Below are 19,122 nucleotides of genomic sequence, written 5' to 3'. Positions count from 1 at the left end.
AAGAGGATAACTTATCTTCCTCTCTGTTCTTCCATTCTGGGAGGCAACCCTTGTTAAGAAGGAGAAACAAAATTAAGAGTTGGTTGATATAATAATGTTGAATATACCAGTTTTTTTTTGCCATAAAACAGGGTTTTTTAAAAAATCAATGAACCAGTTTGTTTTGTATAAAATGATGCTGAGGACAGTGAGACTCCCTTCCCTGGATTTCCTGTAACCAGGACCCTTGGGGTAGGGGCTACAAGGGACAATCGGGAAGTGAAATGACTCCAGGAAAACTGTGGAATGAGAATGGAGAAGACAGAGCAGAAGAGACACCAAAGCGAACAGGTGAGCTCTCCGGTGAGAACAGTGCACACCTGTTCAGCACCATGTACTGGAAAGGGGGACTGAAAAGTGTCCTGTGATAACAGGCCACACCTCTCCTTCCCTGACAGATATTACAGACCCAGTAGGGGGTGGCATAGAGGGTTCTAGCACTGTTCATAAGTGTCATAAAAACGATTTTAAAGAGAATACATTTATCAATCAATGTGAGCCAGGAAAACTAATTTCAGTAGGGTCTTTAGCTCAGAGGGTAACTTTCCGTGGCTCCCAGGGTGATCAATTTCATTTATGCCTGTTACTTCCTGAGTAAATGACTTTATAATGCCTGGATTTGGCTTATGAAGATGTCTGGTGACTCATAAACGCCTATGTGACTAATGTCTCCTTCAGAGAACTCGGTGTGCACAGAAACCCAGGCATAATTCCTCTTGCCAAAAAAATGAATGTATAATATTTTCAGTAAAAACAAAGAAGTGAACAGCTAGCACACCAAGGGGGAAACACCACTGCACCTGTCGTTACAGTGGCTCTCAGGCTCTACCTACTGGGGACTTAGGAGCTGCAACCAACAGGGATTTAATAAGAAATAGCTGTTTGTATTGAAAAAGCATTTGATGACCTTTCTATGATGTTGGGTGATTTACTGCCACTTTGACATCTATATCTTGTATGCCCCCACTCTGCCTATAGTTCACTGACTTTTACATTCAAACCATAGGGGGGTCTGTATTTCAATCACAGCAATATTTTATTTATATAGCACTGCTCTGGCAAAGAGTTCAATGTTCTTCATAAACATCTTTTTTTTTAAGTTTGAAAGTAACTTAAGTATCACTGTTTCCATCTGAGATACAGATATTTTAAAAAGGAAATTTCAAGACTAAAATTAGTGATTGAGAGAGGAAAGTTGACACAATTCAGAGAGGGTTTTTGAATAAAGATGGAAAGTGGACTTTAAATGTTTATCTCCTCTTCTCACCAAGTCCTACTAAATTGATCATAATGAAAATTTTCATGTTCTAAACAGAAAGGATAAAATGAAGGAGGGAGAACACAGGAACAAAGAGGTGGAAGTTTAGAAATCCCTGAATCTATACTTAGGAGCCATATCTTCCAAAGAAAGTGTAATAAATCTGACTTTTGACCTATTTTTACGATGTGTCTTTATTTCTCAAAGGATTCCAAACTAGGAAAGGAACTCAGAATTTTATTTAAGTTGCTTAAACTATCAAGAGACAAGACTCTCCAAATTAAAAAGTACTACAACCATCCAACTGGATGAATGGAGGAAAATTCACAGCAAGGCATATACTTATGAAATCTCAGAGCATAAAGATCCTAAAAGTTTCAAAGTGTGTGTGTGTGTGGGGGGGGTGAACAGCTGCATACAAAGGAATATTAGTATCTGAATCAAATGGGATCAAATTCCTCAAAAGTCACAAGGGATAACAGAATTTGGTAGGGTAGTACCCTCACAATTTTAATCAGAACATATTTCTAACCTATATTAGTCTGCTCTCCATTACTATAACAAATACCCGAGGAATCAACTTTCAAAAAAAAAGGTCTATCTCAGCTTAAAGATTCGTAGGTTCCTTCCACAATCAGTTGTTTCCATCACTTTGGAGCCTGTGGTAGGCATCATACCATGGCAGAAGCATGTGGTTAAGCAAAACTGCTCACCTCATGACCAGAGAGCAGAAGAGAGGAAGAAGTCAGTGTCATATAGCCCCCTTCAATGACATGTCCCCAGTGACCTAACAGCCTCCTACGAGGCCCCGCCTCTTGAAGCCTCTACCACCTCCAAACTGCACCACATCAGAGAGCACTGGGCCTCTGAGGAACATCATGGATCCAAACTATGACACGGCCTATCTTTCCATATCCAGCCAAGCTTTCCAAAAGGTGAGGATGGAGAAAAGAAATGTTCAGACATACAAAGCAAGCGACGTTTACTTCCTGGCACTCCAGCACAACAAAGGGTAAACCAAGAGGGGAGTGGAAAACAGAAGTATCCACCACAGGACAGCACAGCAGAGAGAGGTCCCCCCACTCCCCCTGAGTGGCTGGCTCCTGGAGGCAGTCTACATGGAGGGAGACAGAGGACTCTGGAGAAGAGAGTCCCAGACGGAGGAGAACGGGAATCCAGTGCCTCCGTGACTCAGTAGCTGGGTATTGACAAGAATATGGCAGACCTGCCAGCAACTGGAGAAAATGAACAAGGAGGACATGTAAAGCTCTACCAATTCCAAAAATAATGTGAATTATTTTTGATCAATCAAGAAAGAAAATAAAATCATGGTGCATTTGTGGGGTCTTTAGGTATCACACAGATGATGGCTGAACTTAACTTTTAAGAAGTAATTATTGGACCCAGGCAAGGTGGCACACTCCTGTAATTCCAGCAGCTCAGGAGGCTGAGGCAGGAGGATCTTGAGTTCAAAGCCAGCCTCAGCAAAAGTGAGGTACAAAGCAACTCAATGGGACCCTGTCTCTACATAAAAGCAAAATAGGGCCAGGGTGTGGCTCACTTGTCAAGTGCCCCTAAGGAGTTCAGCCCCCAGCAGCCGCCCCCCCAAAAAGAAACCAGAAGTAACTATACAAGGCAGATGCGGAAAAGTAAGTAGGTAAGGTTGTTAGAAACAAATCTCCATCTACCATAACGGGAGGCCAAAAGTCATTATCTACAATAGTGCAAGGCTAAGCCGGCAATGGAAATGTGAAGGCAAACCTAAGAAGAAACTGCTAAAGCAGACTGAAGGGTGTGGAGGGATGAAGAAAACAGTTAAAAGTACTTTATGTTTAGGTTTCCATTATTATTTGATGTTTTTAAGTCTCTGCACGTATGCCTTTGACACCATTTGAAAATTAAGAGAAAAAAAAAAAAAAAACACTTACAAAAACAAGTCCAAGTTGACCTGAGGCTGAATCCACAGTCCACAGCATCTAATTCCTCATTTAATGCTCATTTTCCATTTAATAGTGAATTACTCTAGCCTCAAGTGGCAGGAAAATGGGGGCTCTGACCTTTGATTTCCTCAGTGTAAATGCTGGGAAAAAAGAACGACAAAAAGAAGATATACACATCCAAGAACGCCTCTTAAAAGTTGAGTTCTTCTATTTTGGCATTGTGTTTGAATAAACTGGACCTTAGTTCTGTGGTTATTATAACCTCCTAAGAGTCTCTAAGAAGTTGCACAATCTCTGCTGGAAATCATAAAGCACATTATTAATGAGTTCATACCATCTTAATTTGTTTTCCGTGTGGGGCTTCTGAGAGTTGCCTAACAAATGAAGTCTACCGCACAGGAACTATATTTTATTCACAAAATTAATCCAGGAAAACATGCAGAATAATTAACATATTTTCTAAATAAATAAACCCTAAATTTAGATAATAATTAAACTGAATTTCCAGAACTGAACCAACAAATTGTTTCAAGTACAACTGTCCAAACAGGAAATCCTGATTGGGAAAGAACTGCATAACAAGGTAGTCGTTTCCTCAGACACACACACTGTGTGCATAATGTTTTCCATATTATTTTCTAAATTATGCTTAAAACTTTACCAGGAGTGGAGGGAAAAAGCATTTGCTCACATCCCCTGTGGTGGGAGTGTGAACTTTTACAAACCCTGCTTAGCACACTCACTGGGATAAAAATGATAAGTGCTGGTGACTTTGTGTAAGAAAACTGTATTCCAAGTGAATTTTAAGGTAAAATTCAGAAAATTTGATAAAGAAACGAATATAAAAAGGAAATCTAGCTCAGCATAGGATCAAACTGCTCCTTCTACAGACCTATCTTCCTCATTTTTAAATTTTTTTAATAGTGTTCTCAATTCCAGTACAAGAATATTCTTAGGCTTAAAAAAATGATAAATTCACCTAAACAACTGATTGACTATAATCATTTCATACATACGTGTGTAATAACATTATATATTTATTTTTGTTTTTGTGTATAATACACATTAAAATGTTGACCCTCCATTTCCATAAGTTCCACATCTATGAATATGACCAACAATAGGTTGAAAATACTTTCTTTTACTATAACCTGAACTTTTTTTTTTTTTTTTTTTTTTAAGAGCATTTGAAAGTCTGGATTTTTTGTTATCTTCATTTGCTTGCATAGGGGAAAAAAAAAATCTACCTCATCATTTGAAATAATATGGGTGGTTTGTAGACCCCCTGATTTTTCTTCAAGTTGATTTCAGTTAACAAAAGTTAGAACTTGACATTCCCTGCAGACACTGTTATATCCCAATAGTCTGGTTTCTTCTCATTTTCTATTTTTTTGACCATTAAGTAGCGATCGTCAGTAGGAGTTTATAATACCAAGTACAAGAATGTGCTGGGTATCTTGTTTCAATAAGTTTCATTAAGTAATATTTTAAAATATTAAAGCATGTTGCTTGAAATTTTTTAACATTTGAGTTGTTCCATTAAACATGGAGCATCTTATAAATTTCAAGTATGTTATACTTGAAATTGCCAAGAGTTAACAGATAGTTGGGTTTGTTGCAGACAGTGGGTTCAAGAATCCTTTCACATTTTCCTAATTTAAAAACTAAGGATTCTCAGGACCCTATGTAAGAGCAGTGTGCCTGGAGGAGAACTGTGTTACCTTGGGTAGGGGATTTGCTGTGGGACTTAAGACCACGGAACATGTTATCTTGCTACAAGATGCCAGGCACCTGCTCAGTGGGTTGGAGTGAGGATCTTGAACAGAAACTTCCTTTTTTTTTCTGTTATTACTCAATACAAAGCAAAAATGGCTAAATATATACTGTGAAAAAGGCTTTCTTCTAACAAAAGATCAGATCCTCCTTCAGCTTTGCAAATTTTTAAATAAAATCATATTGAACAACAACAAAAAAATCTTATCTGTTCTGAGCATGTACAGACTTTTTTGTTGTTGGCAAATTATTCACTAAACAATACAGTATAACAATTACTTACATGTAACTTGCATTATATTAGGTATTATAATCTAGAGAAGATTGAATTTCACGGGAGAATGTGTGTAGATTACATCCACATATTCTGCCATTTTATATGAGGGATATGAGCACCTCAGATTTTGGCATCATTGAGGGATCTTGGAACCAGTCCTCTATGACTGTAAAACTACTTGCATTTCTAGAATTCTCCAATTACAGGGAACCCACCTGCAGTGGACTGAATAATGACCACCCAAAGATAATAGTTTCCAGTCCCTGGAACCTAAAAATTGTAATTCTAAACTCAGGATCTTAAGATGGGGTACTAACCTAGGTTATTCAGGGGGCACTAAATCCAATCACAAGCGTTCTTATAAGAGGAAAGGCAGAGGGCACCGAAGGAAAGCAATGTGACCACAAAGGCAAAGATTGGAGTGATGTGGCCACAAGCCAAGGACACCTGCAGCCACCCTAAGCTGAAAAAGTCAAAGAATGGATTCTTCCCCAGAGCATTGAGAGAGCATGGCCCTCCTGATACTGTGATTTCTACCCACTGGTTTTGGACTTCTGTTTCCCAGATCTTTGACAGAATAAGTATGTGTTGTTTTGAGCCATTAATTTTGCCACAAAGCAGACCTCAGAAAACCAGTGCCCCACTCTTTCAAATGCATTTCAGTAAGTATGCGATCATGGTGCTCAGCATACCAGCAAGCCTGACACCAGACCAGTTACAAATGAGATGGAAAAAGGTCACTTTTCTCTGAAACAGTGGAAATTCTGATTTGGGCACAGGAAGAAACAAATGCGTAAGCCATTGACTTGGAGTTGTTTTCTGAAATGTTCCTCAGAATGGAGCTTCTTACACATAATGTTCCAAATTTTTCACACTCAAAGAATCTTTTACTTTAATAATTACTTTTTAAAAGTCATTTTTAAAGTAATATTTATTCAATGTAGAAAATTCAGAAAATGAAAATTAGCAAGAATTAAGAAAATCAAATATGTAGCGACTACTTCTATTAATATTTTAGTTTCTCTGGTCTTCTACTACAAATACCTGCATATATTTATTTCATTTTTATATTATTTTACAAAAAAGGATCCTCTAATAATCTTTTAAAATCAGCTTTAGATCACTTACTACATCATGAACACTTTTCATATCAATAGTTTCTAAACCAGATTTTTTAATGACTATGTTTTTCTCACTATTCTTAAGCAAAATTTTTGTAATATCTTTTTTAGATATTTAGATTATTTCCCCACTTTTCACTAATGAATCTTTGCTGATGTCCCACGAGTTTCCAAAGGTGGGAAGGAGAGGAAAGTAGTCACTGACATGAGGAATTTGGAGATTGAGGAATATATAGTGTTGGACCCTAGCACAGTGGTTAAGCTTTATTACCCAAAGTGACTCCCTAGAGTTAAACAGCCATTTACAGATGCTCCCCTCGCAGTGTGGGGGTCACCTGGAAATATGTTTGACTGTTTCAAGGATCCCTAGGGAATCCTTCAATGAGGCAATACTCTAGTGGCCTATTATAAAGAAATCTGTGGGCTGGGGATGTGGCTCAAGCGGTAGCGTGCTCACCTGGCATGCGCGGGGCGCTGGGTTTGATCCTCAGCACCACATAAAATAAAATAAAGATGTTGTGTCCACCGAAAACTAAAAAATAAATATTAAAAAACTCTCTCTCTCTCTCTCTCTCTCTCTCTCTCTCTCTCTCTGATGCAACTCAAGAAACATTAACTGAGCATCAATGCCATGTGGCAAACTAGAGAGATGAGAAGACAGAATGCTGATCCTCACTCTGAACATGTTGATCAGCTGAGATGAAGATAATTCCCAATACGAAGAGATTTTACTTGACACCTAACGAGCATGAGTTCATGAAAGATGAGGTTTATGTTTTTTACTTTTTTTTTATTATTTTTTTTTGAAAGATGAGTTTTGATGAAGCTATTAGGTCTCTCCATGCAAAGACCAAAATGTAGAATTCAAAGTTAAAAATCAGGACCAGGAAGTTTATACTAAAACCACAGATAAAACTACCCTTCTCCGCTAGGTCCCATGGCGGTAGCATAAGTAGTCAGTGTCTGGAACAGATACACAAAGTTTCATCCTAAAACTCTACCCTGGGGCCTCGGCTCTACCTAAAGTCACACCCGTTCTCTCCCTTGGACTCCTCTGAGACTAGGAGGGGACAAGCAGGAGGATGAGCACAGTAGGAGGACACAAAGAGGGAACACGACTGAGGAAGCTGAGGTGCCTGATGGAATGCAGCTTCCTCTGGTTTCAAATGTGCCTTTTCTAGCTGTCTTCCCTCTACCTCGTCCTTCCATGTCAGAGGTAGATGCCTGCTTGTCTGTGGGCTTGTGTGCGGGTATGCCTCTCAGCCCTTCCTCTTCTCCTAACCTGCCCAGACATCTGTAAACGCAAACGCTCATGTGTGAGATAATGGCAAGGCACCTGTGGGTGTTATTCCCTGGTGGTTCCAGAGACGTCTCACATTTTGCAGTCCCAAACTCACTGTCTTTCCTGAAACCCTGCCTCTTTTCTCTGTTCCTGACTGCAAATAATGGGCTGCCAAAATAGGAACCTGGAGTGAAAACTCAAAAAGTGGGGTGCAGAATTTCCCCCTGTGAATGAGAACATCTCTGCCACCTGTAGGCAAAATCTCTGAGTGCAGAAGGTCAAACTCCTTAGCAGCTGATGGCACTCAAAACAGCTTGCAAGAAATCCCAGGAAGAGGGCTGAAGCTCATCAAACTCAGGCAACTCCTATATGCAAAATAAAACCCTCCCTCAGCAATCCTCGGACCCGTCAGTCTGTAACGGGAGGAAGAGGCCCCTTCGCTTTGCCCCCTGAAGGCTCCACACTTCCTTCTGCTACCATTCTTCACTTCAGTGTTTACTGCTCTTGCTCAAAGTCAGGAATCCAGTCTTTTTTGTAGGGACACTATTTTGCTGCCTCCATAGCACGCATTTGCCTCTTGCCAACACATACCTGATTTCTCTTCCCAGGGAACCTGGCTGTCCTCCCAGCTCCAGAAGTAGAACACTTCAACTAAGCCAAGGCAACCCGCCGATTCCATTCTCCAAACACAAGCACTGCTTTCGAGGTGAACAGGTGGCACATCCCATCCAATCACAGTACGTCTCAAGACAACAGCTTGGAATGCTGGGAGAAAAGCTCCCATGGGTGCAAGATTGGGCAGATTTGTGGCCGGCAACAGTGGTGCCAATTTTTGTTAACAAGAGAGCAAATATTCTAAGAACAAAGTTCTACATGAGAACGAAGAGAAGTTTAATTCCATACAGTACAACCCCCAGATGAACCCCTAGAGTTTATCTAAAGTCATCCCCCGCCTGCTAGAATTTAAAGATTGGAGAGAAAGTAAATTTCAGTGACTTAAGCCAATGCACAATAGGATTTCTGTTATTTCAACTGAAAGCATCCAAATCTATTTCTAATCTTGTTTGCCCATTAATGCCTAGACCTTTCATAGAGTATGCAATATATTCTTGTGAGTGGAGAAAGAAGTGAAGGAAGAAAATTTGGAAAGAAGGAGAGAAGGACTGTTATGATTTGGAAGCAAGGGGTACCTCAAAAGCTCATGTGTGAGGTAATGCAAGAAGGTTTAGAGGACAAGTGATTGGGTTATAAGGGCCTTAACCCAATCCCCTGATGGGATTAATGGGGTGGTGACTGAAGGCAGGTAGGGTGAGGCTGGAGGAGGCGGGTCACTGGGGGTGTGCCTTTGGGGTATATATTTGTATCTGGTGAGGGGAGATCTCTCTCTGCTTCCAGATCATCATGGGAGCTGCCTCCCTCCACCACACTCTTTTGCAATGATGTTCAGCCTCACCTTGAGCCCTGAGGAATGGAGCTGACTGCCTATGGACTGAGACCTCTGAAACTATGAGCCCCCAATACACTTTTCCTCCTCTAAAATTGTTTTTGTCCTGTCTTTTGGTCACAGTAGTGAAAAGGCTGACTAAAACAGGGACACACAAAGGGAAGGAGGGAAGAAGCAGGGAAGCCAGGAAGGATAAACTCAGAAAAATACAGGTCTGCAAAGAATCAAACTTACAGAAAAATAAAAGTTCACCCCTTAAATGAGGTTGGCTCCACTTCCAATGTAGCTTCCTACATGGGAAGAGACAAGCAGAAATAACTGTGCTTTAATCTGTTTACAGGAAAGCCTGAGAACAAATGAAGAGAAAATAAATTAGTTATCATCTACTCTGGACTTAGAAGAGTATGACCAATAAGGACATGGGCCTAAGTCTCCCTTAATCACTGTTCTTAATTGGGTTTGTATCCTGTCTCAATATTGAAATCAGAAGCTTTTTTTTTTTTTTCAAAGAGAAAGTCTAACTGGCATAACCACATGCGTATGATGTCCAAAATGAACTACATGAAGAGAAGGCTGCAAAATGCCCTTGATAAGGCTGACACAGTTAGGTTCCTTTACCATAAGGCAAGTTGGATCGCTGAAATTCACTTCTATGACTGGCCATTTTACACAAGCACTGCGTGGTAGGATTTGGGGATTACCTGCAAAACCTCCAGCTCTGAAATGTCTCTTCTCTGTCCTATGAATCTATAAATCACCCACATCCTTCCTGAGAGCTAAGGGACTATCGCTGCCACTCTAGAATGCAAAGAATCTCAAAAAGAGTAATATACAAATCGTTATGGCTTCCGGATCTTTAACACTGTCTCGGAAACTAGCTTGTGGGTAGTTTCCACCCTCACAAGACAGACAAGGGCAGTGACATCCTCAGGTGGGCTTCACGCCACGGCAGGCCCAGTGCCCTCCTCAGGAGGTGAGATGGGCAATGCCAGGCCCATCTGCTGGAGCAGGCCTAGGTGAGGAGCTGGGGACCCCTGGTGGCATGAAGGGACAGGGGTTGCTGGACACTTACCAAGCTGCAGACTGAAGACAAGGACAACTTTCCCATGAGCAGTGAGGGACAGAAAAGGGAGGGCAGTGGAAAGAAAATATCCCGTGCTCACCACCATGCTCAGAGCTGCTGTGGTGCTCAAGAGAGGCACAGCCCCTGGAGCCCTCCCTGAAGATCCACCCCGGGACCCTGGCCCCACAGGGTGACACTGAGAGGGTGTAGGGGAAGGACAAGCAGCAAACCTCGAGTCAAAGCAGACAGACTCAGGCCCTAAAAGAGACCTCCATCAGTAATAGGTAGGTGATCCATCTCTTCCTTCCCATGCCTTGTCCTGCATGTCTTCCCCCCAGTACTCCCCTCAGGTCACGGCCCCTTCTCAATGTATGGAAATCCTTACACTTGGGAATAATCACCAATCACAAACTTTATAAAGGGCTTTAAATAAAAGACATGCTATTGGATGTGCTAAACCCCCAAGTCTATGCCAATTCGTTAGAACACTGCTGATACTTGACTTTAAAACATATGCAACAGGTAACTGGAGACAGCCTCTGTACAATGGATTTTTGCATAGCACCCACACGGCCACCCAGGAACTCCCGGGACCGGCTGTTTGTCATCTGTGTGTGCATCATGAATGCATGTGTATGCACACTTCCCTGATGGCTAGTAATCTATGTATTTTATAATCAGCTATGTGAATTTTCATCTCACACTATCCTTTGTTTAGAAAACTATATTTGAAAGCCTGAGTTCTCAAATAAAATTATATGACAAATTTAGCCCATTGTCCTCAAGCTTTCTCTTTTTTTGTAATTAAAGATAAAATTCTACTCCAATTGAACATGGTAAATCCTTGAGTCTTGGAACCTTGAATGAGATAATCCCATCTGTCTGTTTTTGCTTTTGTTTCCTAAGTTTTGGGGATCATATTCTGCACAGCAAGGGAAACAATCAACAGAGCAAATATATAACCTATAGAATAGAAAAAAAAATTGCAAACTATTCATCTGACAAAGGATTCATTCCAGAATGTATCAGGAACTTTATAAACTCAATAATAAAAAAACCCAAATAATCCAATTTAAAGAGAGATGGATGATATGAAAAGACGCTTCCCCCCAAAAGAAATTCAAATGATCAATATGTTTATTAAAAAAAATGTTCAACTTCATTAGCTGTCAAGGAAATGTAATTCAAAACCACAAAAAAATGTCATCTCACCCCAGTTAGAATGAATATTACCAAAAAGACATAAAATAACAGACACTGGTGGGGATGGAGAGAAAAGGGAACTCTCATACACTGTTGGTTGAAACATAAATTAGTACAGTGACTGTGGAGAGGTGGAGAGGTTCCTCAAGAAAGTAAAAACAGATCTAATATATGATCCCGCTTTCCCACCTCTGGGTATGTATCCAAAGAAAGTGATCTCAGCATATCAAACAGGTATCTACACGCCATATTTACTGTTGCACTTTTCACAATAGCTAAGACATGGAAGCAATCTAGATACCCATCAATGGATGGATAAAGAAAATCTTGCATATATACATAGTGGAATATTATTTAGTCATAAAAACAATGGCATCCTATCCCTACAGCAAAATGGATGGAACTGGAAGATATTATGTTGAATGAATTAAGCCAAATGACACAGAAAGACAACGTTCTCTATCATATGTGATGTTTAAAAAAAAATCAACCAGGCTATGTAATGGGATTGCAAGAGGCTGGGAAGGTTGTGGGCAAGAGGGGATGAATGGTAGGTGCCTGAATAACAGTTACCCAAACATACTTAGATAGAGGTAATAAGCTCTATTGTTCTACAGACAGTGGGGTGACCATAGTTCATAATAACCTGTTAAACATTTTTAAATAAATATTAAAGAGATGCTCAAAGGCTCTAAACACAGACTGATGAAAAGGTGATAGAAACATTAATTAATTCAGTTTGATCAGTACACATTATAGACAAGTATTAAAACATCACACTCTAGTCCATAAGCATGTACAATTACTACATGTTAATAAAATTTTTAAACGTTTAAGGAGATGAAAACATTTACTACCTTGATTTAATCATCATGCAATGTGTACATATATCAAATTATAACACTGTAACTCTTAAATTTGTATCATTAAAATAATAATAATTTATTTAAAAATATAGGTGGATATACTGATTCCAGCCTATTAAGGGGTACAGAAACTGCAGTCTGCAGATCATAAATGGCTTGCTCAAAATTTCCTGATGCGGTTGGTCAAATGATGCCCCTGGGTGGTCCTGGAAAGGCAGTGGAATCCAGTGGGGGCAAGCATGAGCTGTGGGGTCAGACTGCTGAGAGTCCAGCTGAACTCTGCCAATTCCTCCCTGAATACCCCGAAACAGGTACTAGACTGCTCTGAGCCTCAAGAAAATGATGTGTGAAATGTGGCTGCATGTGGCTCTTAAACCACTGGGTTGTCATGAGGATGAAATAATCCGTACCATGAAAAGTGCTTAGGTGCATTAAAAGTGCTTCCTGTATTAACAAACAGCTGTTTGCTACCACTGTTTCTGCATTATTAGTGGGACCACTTATCATCATCATTACTATTTTATTTATTATTTATTCATCTTTATTTCTCAAAGGCTTTGACAACTATGGGGAGCAGACCCAGAGATGAGTCAATGTAAACCAGAACAATGCTCCCTGGAGAAAAAAGTGACATGAAGCACACATCTGTGTCAATACCTGCAGAGCCCCCTGCAGTCTCCTGACCTGCTGTGGCAAATGCATCGCGACCATGCAAGTGCCCTCAGATACCATTTTCGGTTCTTAGATACCATTTTCCACCCCATCCCCCACCTCCCAGCACATGTGTCCTTTTAAGTCATTTCTATTACTCCCATCACATACCAGTCTGTGGTTCAAGTCCTCAAGAGCCAAGCACAGCCCACTTTCATGTAAATCACATGTATATTTTAAACTGCAGACTCCTGCTCTCCACCATGAAGCTGAGTGCTTGAATCAAGGGCTGTGGGAAAAAGGACCAGGAATTTGCCTTCCAGGGGATTCTGATACACACACAAGTTTCCAAAACACTTGTGATTTGTTTATCTGGGCACTCACCTCATTCCTTCTATTTGGCTGTGCATTGATCATCCACAAAAACTACTCTGGTTTCCTTCTCTACTCTTCCTTCCACTCACAGTAGGTTGACAACAAGTACCAATTAGTAAGTGTTCGCTAATGAGGTGAAGCCACCTAGGATTCCACCATGCTAGGCAGGAGAGAAGAGTGACAGGCCATCATTGCTAGTGTGAAATCTGACACAGCTTTTGATTCTCAAAACCATTCCAGCAAGAGTCCTAATAGGATGCAGTGGTAGTATGGTTAAACAACTCCACTTCAGGGGAAAAAAAAAATGTGGCAGCAATAGAGGAGAACACACAAAGACCCAGCTGCCCGAAACATGAATAGCCTGGCAAGGCGATCCTGCCAGAACCCACCGAGAATACAGATCAGAGGGAAATGGGAAATCCGAGATGATGAGGGTCTCGGTGGTGCGAACCCTAACCCACATTCAACTCCACTTTCCTTTGCTTCTTCCTGCCTCTTTCCCTCCCCAAACCCAAAGTTATACAAGCACAACTTGAGAGCTTTTAGGAAAAAAGAACAAGTTCTGTCTAAAGATGGAGGGTCCCAAAGGCTGGCCTGCAGCTGGGCCGGGGCTACATTGTGCTCATTATTCCTGGGACGCCTGAGCCTGAGAGAGAGTCCCTTTGCAGCTGGCATCTTGTGAGCTAAGTTACTTACTTGCAATCATCAGAGAGGAAACACTGGACTTTGTTCTTAAAGATGACTGGGAAAAATCAGGGGAGGTCTAAGGATTTTAAATAAAAATGGATTGGTTCGAAGATCTATCTTTCTTTCTTTTTTTTTTTTTTCCTAACAAAATATCAAGACAAATGTGATTGTGTCCTTAAAAATGAAAGGATGCATGCAACTCCCGTCCATTTTTACAGTTAAAATTTGAAGGTCTAAAGTTGATTGTATCCAATTTGGAGAACTGCACATTTTGCAGATTTTCTTCCTTCGGATAGAATGATCATGCTGGATAGGACCTTGAGAGGCACTGGCCTGGATCCCCAACTCGGGCATTATGATTATCCATGCCTGCAGGCACCTCCTCTTGATGATTTCTAGGGATGGAGAGTTCATAAATTTTTTACAGCCTGGTGAAATGTGTTTTTCACCTTGAATGCTGAAGTCTTTCCCTGTGTCCAGCTGTAATCAGTGCCCAGTTCCCTTGCCTTGTGGCCACACAGACTGACTCCAGCGCAACCCCTGCCCTCTTTGGCATGCTATCCTGAATTCCTTCTCTTGTTTCAATGTCCTTTTAGACATAATATAAATGAGCACAACCTAAGGCAGTACACAGAAAAATAAAATAGCTCTTGAATCCTAAACTCTAAAGCACTGATTTTATGCTCCTAGCAAATCTGTCTTCATGTGAATACATATTCATAATTTCATATGTGGATTAGATTTTAGTCTTTCTATTCTGTTAACTATTTTTTTTTAAAATTTTTAAAACATACTTGGTAGGCTTCATCCAATGAACCTCCCTTCCTTGTATTTGCCCCTACTGAATTTTTACTTTGAGGCTCCATTTCCCTAATAGGAACAGGATTCAAAATGACATGGGTCAGTCTTCTAAAGGATCTACAGCAAATCTGATCTCGTACCACTTTCCAAAGGAAAGCACTTTTTCCTTATACCTTTATGTCATCAATTCACTGAAAGCATTAAACAAAGGACCTAAGGCCAGTTCTGTGGACTCACTCTCCTCTTTTAAAACTGACCCACTGGCAGCTGTTCCGGGCACCTGAGTTATTAGCTTCACCTTATCAGGGATACTATTAAAATAGCTTCTTGAAATGGAGTCATATGTCACTTGCCTGACTCCTCACTATAGATAGAACAAAGTCTAACTCCTCGCCTTGACCACAAGACTTCCCAACCCCACCCACCCACCACTTTCCTCAACTTCCCAGGTACCCTGGCCCATTCCTCTCCATTCCAAGACCATTTCTGCCTGAGAAAATGAGCATCCCCTGTTCTATTTCCACAAGTTCTTCATGCTGGCTCTCCTCCCATTTTACAATTAGCAGGTAAACTTCATAAAATTGCTGTGGGTCTTGCTCACACTGTGCCACAGTGCCTAGCAGAAAGCGGATGCCTAGCAAGTCTGAGGCAGATGGATGTGTGAGAGGCTTCAGGCCCGCCATGGTCACCCAAGAGGGATGGGCTCAAACTGATCCCCACTATTCCAGACTCGCTTCCCCAACAATAAGAATAAGGAAAGGAGTGTATCTGCAAAGCTGAAAAGAAATCCATGTGCAATCATGTATTCTCCTTGCCCCCTATTATATTTTCATCATTCAGAACAAATTTCTGATGAAAGAATATGCATAAAACATATTTTCTTTGTTATCTCTAAACCAATTGCTATTCACCATCACAAACAAGAAAGAAAAACTTATGAGGAAGAATCCAAAAGCCTACCAGAATTATACATTTCATATTCCAGTTTTGTTTCCATGTCAGCATTATAGTTTCCATAAATGAAAAATGCTTTTGTATGAATATTGAGGCATGAATATTTGTACAGATTTTGAGAGCTGAAGCAAAGCAAAAATGCAAAATTACACCAAAGGACTCTGAGAGTACAAATGTGGGAAAACTTTTTTTTTTGGCGGGGGGGGGTTTGGTTTTCATTCTTTATGATATGCTTTATTCAGTTTGCAAATACAAAGGGAGGAATTACCCTTAAAGATTAAATTACCTTTGCAAAGCCCAAAGTTCCATACAGCTAGAGAAAGAATAGCAAGGAAATCATTGTATTCACAAACACCAAGACCCGTTTTTCATGTGTGCCCCCAAAACGATCAAAACAATAAAGAGCATTTACATCATTAAGAAAAACAAAGCAGGATATGAATTCATACTACCATCACTCAATGAGCTTGTCTTGCTAGTTGTTTAATATTTGCATTCTTAAAAATGGCTACCTTGTGAGACAAGAGGCTCAAAGCCACACGTGCTTGAGCCTGTCCCACCAAGAGAAGCCCTGTTGGCCACATGCCCATACCTTGCAGCCACTGTGAGTCCTGGCCTTCATCAGGGGTGTGGTGGTGCACAGCTCGATGGCCTCCGGCTCATGGAAGATGACAGCTGGGAGAGGTTCCTTTTTCAGTGTGAGGACATTCAATTTAGACTTCAGCATGGTCTGAAAGTGCTGAAAGACAGAAAAATAAGCCACATACACGTAAGCAGCTTGGACTTGCTTGTGGAGCAACTGTATGTTGAACTTAGTAGCAAAATCTTTGTCCTATTATCTCTGTTTGAGTGAGCAAGGCCAAGAAATATTAACTAAATGGAGAGGGCAAAATCCGGTCAGGTTGCTACTAAAATGAAACTGGGAGAGAGCCATCCCTAAGCAGAGACCATATGCACCCAAGACCTTATGGTCCGGAGGAGATTTTCGAAGGTGTCGTATGGATGAATTCCTAAAGAGGTAATTCAGGTAGATTCAGCCACACCAGTAAAGATGATCAGAAGGGGATGGTGCAGACTGTTTGGGAAAGTCTACAGGGATCACAGGAGGAGAAGAACAGGTGAACCAGCTCTCTGCCGTCCCTAGCTCTTGCACGCACTGGCTGTAGAACTTCAGGAAATTCATTACTTCTCATTAGATTATTTTAATCTGATGTCTTGGGGCCATGATCTTAGGTAAGTATCTTTTGGTGGCACTGTTTTGAAGTATGCCCTGAATCCAGCTACACTGAGTTACTAATGTCTATACCACCCTGTCCAAGACTGCATCATTGCTTGGTTTATTATTACAGCATTCACACTCGTCCCATCACTTCTAACTTTGTCCCTTTGGTGACCACTGCCATCCAGAGAATATCCTACTAAACCACAAATGTTGAATGCCACATCTCTGCTCACACTATGCCAAGTCTTCCCATCTCTTCATGGAAAACTCCTAAGTTCTTGGCCTTTGAGGCCATCAGTAATGCTGAAACCCACTGTCCCTCTACATTCATCTCTCACCCCTTCCACTCTCATTTGTGGATCCAGCCACTGTGACTTCCTCATTCTTCCTTCCAAGAATTAGCTTTGAAGGTCTCTGAACATGCTACTCCTGCCCCTAGGTATTTGCAAACCTTATTTTCCTTGCTCCCTGATCAAATGTCACCTCTTGTCAATATTATCTGAAAGAGCACATGTGCATTCTCACAAACACACACAAACAGATATGCATGCGTGTGCACACACTTGGCTTAACACACCCTTTGCACTCACAGGGTCTCATTCTAGGACAGCCTCACACTCAGAAGGGCTCCAGGCTTGGTTTAATGCTTTTGGTTTAATGTCACTTTCTGAAAATTCTGAATAATTTCATCACTGAACTTGTGTGTTGCAAATGAGGTCTAATGGACAATGGAACACATCTATGAGTCAAGGAGATATTCACCGTTTGCACCTTCCCATTCTTGCCACCCATTTGCATCAGTGATAGAATACTGATAGACCCATGGCAGGTAGGAAGCCAGTAAGAGTCAAGGGGAATGCAAGGTCAGCATTCGAAGCCTGTGACTGAGAAAGGAGGGGCACCCAGAGCCCCTAGATGCCACACTGGGTGACCAGAACTTTCTCCAAATGCAGGAAGAAGTCAATGTGTACTAAGAAGCACAATGAGGAAGGAATCCTTCCTATCCTTCCCCGCCCACGTTGCTTCCTTGAGTCAGGCTGCCACTTGCACTGAAAACAATGCTGTGATTTTTCCAGAAAGAGATTCATGGAAAAAGAAAAGGCTTTATTTTTTAGACTATTTCATAGAAGGTTTTTGTTTCTTTCTTTGTTTCAAATAGAAGACATGATTTTGTTTTTATGTATGTGGAATTGAACCCAGGAACCACATCCCCAGTCCTTTTTTATTTTATTTTTTTAATTTTGAGATACTCTGCCTTCAATTTTGTTTTCAAATTTACCTAATCAGCTCCCACAATCACATAGGCCAGTTCCTTTAAAAAAAAAAAAATCTCTTTATATACATCTTTTTTGTGGTAGGGAGCAGTGTACTAGGTATTGAACTCAGGGGCTCTCAACCACTGAGCCACATCCCTAGCCCTATTTTGTGTTTTCTCTAGAGACAGGGTCTCACTAAGTTGCTTAGCACCTTGCTTTTGTTGAGGCTATTTTTGAACTCATGATCCTCCTGCCTCAGCCTCCTGAGCCACTGGGATGACAGGCATGCACCTCTGTAGCCAGCTTGCTCCACATCTTCATGTAGTTCTGTTTCTCTCGGGTTGAACTTTGATGGACATAACTACCTTTTAGGAAACAAAGTTGCCAGCTCTGATACTTTTCAAATGGGAAAGCAACTTGCTCTTACATTCCCCAGAGAATTGATTTGTTCACAAGGCACTGGGAGCCAGGGTGGGGGCAGGCAGGAAAGAAGGAGACGATGGAGGAAGGGCAAGTCTTCTTATGAATCTGGAAGCTTCTGCTTTGCTGCTAATTGATTTCTTCCCAATGGAGGGTGTGAGTTTGGAGGTGCAAAGTGGTGTGCGTGCTTGGGAGGAGCCACGTGGATCACTGAGAGTGAGAGCTGAAGGTGATCGGCCTCTGCGAGAGAAAAACTAGGGCCAGTGAGTGAGTAAGAGTAAGGAGGGAGCGGTTGGAAAGACAAGTAGGGACATGGTCCTGAGACTACAAGAGGAATGTGAAACCACGGGTCATCTAGGTCGGACTTCTGCCAGGAAGTAAATTCCTGAAAAGGACTCTGAAAACAGCACTCTTCTCAAGAGGGTGGATGCCCACACTGTCCAAAGTTCTGAGATTGTCTCCTATCATCACTGTCCACTTATTGGACCAA

At 41.1% G+C, this 19,122-nt stretch overlaps 1 protein-coding gene across 1 annotated transcript in view; it reads right to left on the bottom strand.

Moving 5' to 3' along the window:
- Positions 1–19,122, bottom strand: part of Pid1 (phosphotyrosine interaction domain containing 1) — a 223,338-nt gene that overhangs the window by 103,470 nt on the left and 100,746 nt on the right. Inside the window, exon 2 of the mRNA XM_076865968.2 lies at positions 16,327–16,473. Within this exon, the coding sequence (XP_076722083.1) occupies positions 16,327–16,473 (147 nt within the window). The remainder of the gene's footprint in view (positions 1–16,326; positions 16,474–19,122) is intronic.

The sequence above is a fragment of the Callospermophilus lateralis genome, chromosome 9, assembly GCF_048772815.1.
Source record: "Callospermophilus lateralis isolate mCalLat2 chromosome 9, mCalLat2.hap1, whole genome shotgun sequence".
NCBI classification, from domain to species: domain Eukaryota; kingdom Metazoa; phylum Chordata; class Mammalia; order Rodentia; family Sciuridae; genus Callospermophilus; species Callospermophilus lateralis.
Note: the sequence above shows the minus strand (reverse complement) of the source record. Positions and strands in the feature narration are given on the sequence as shown.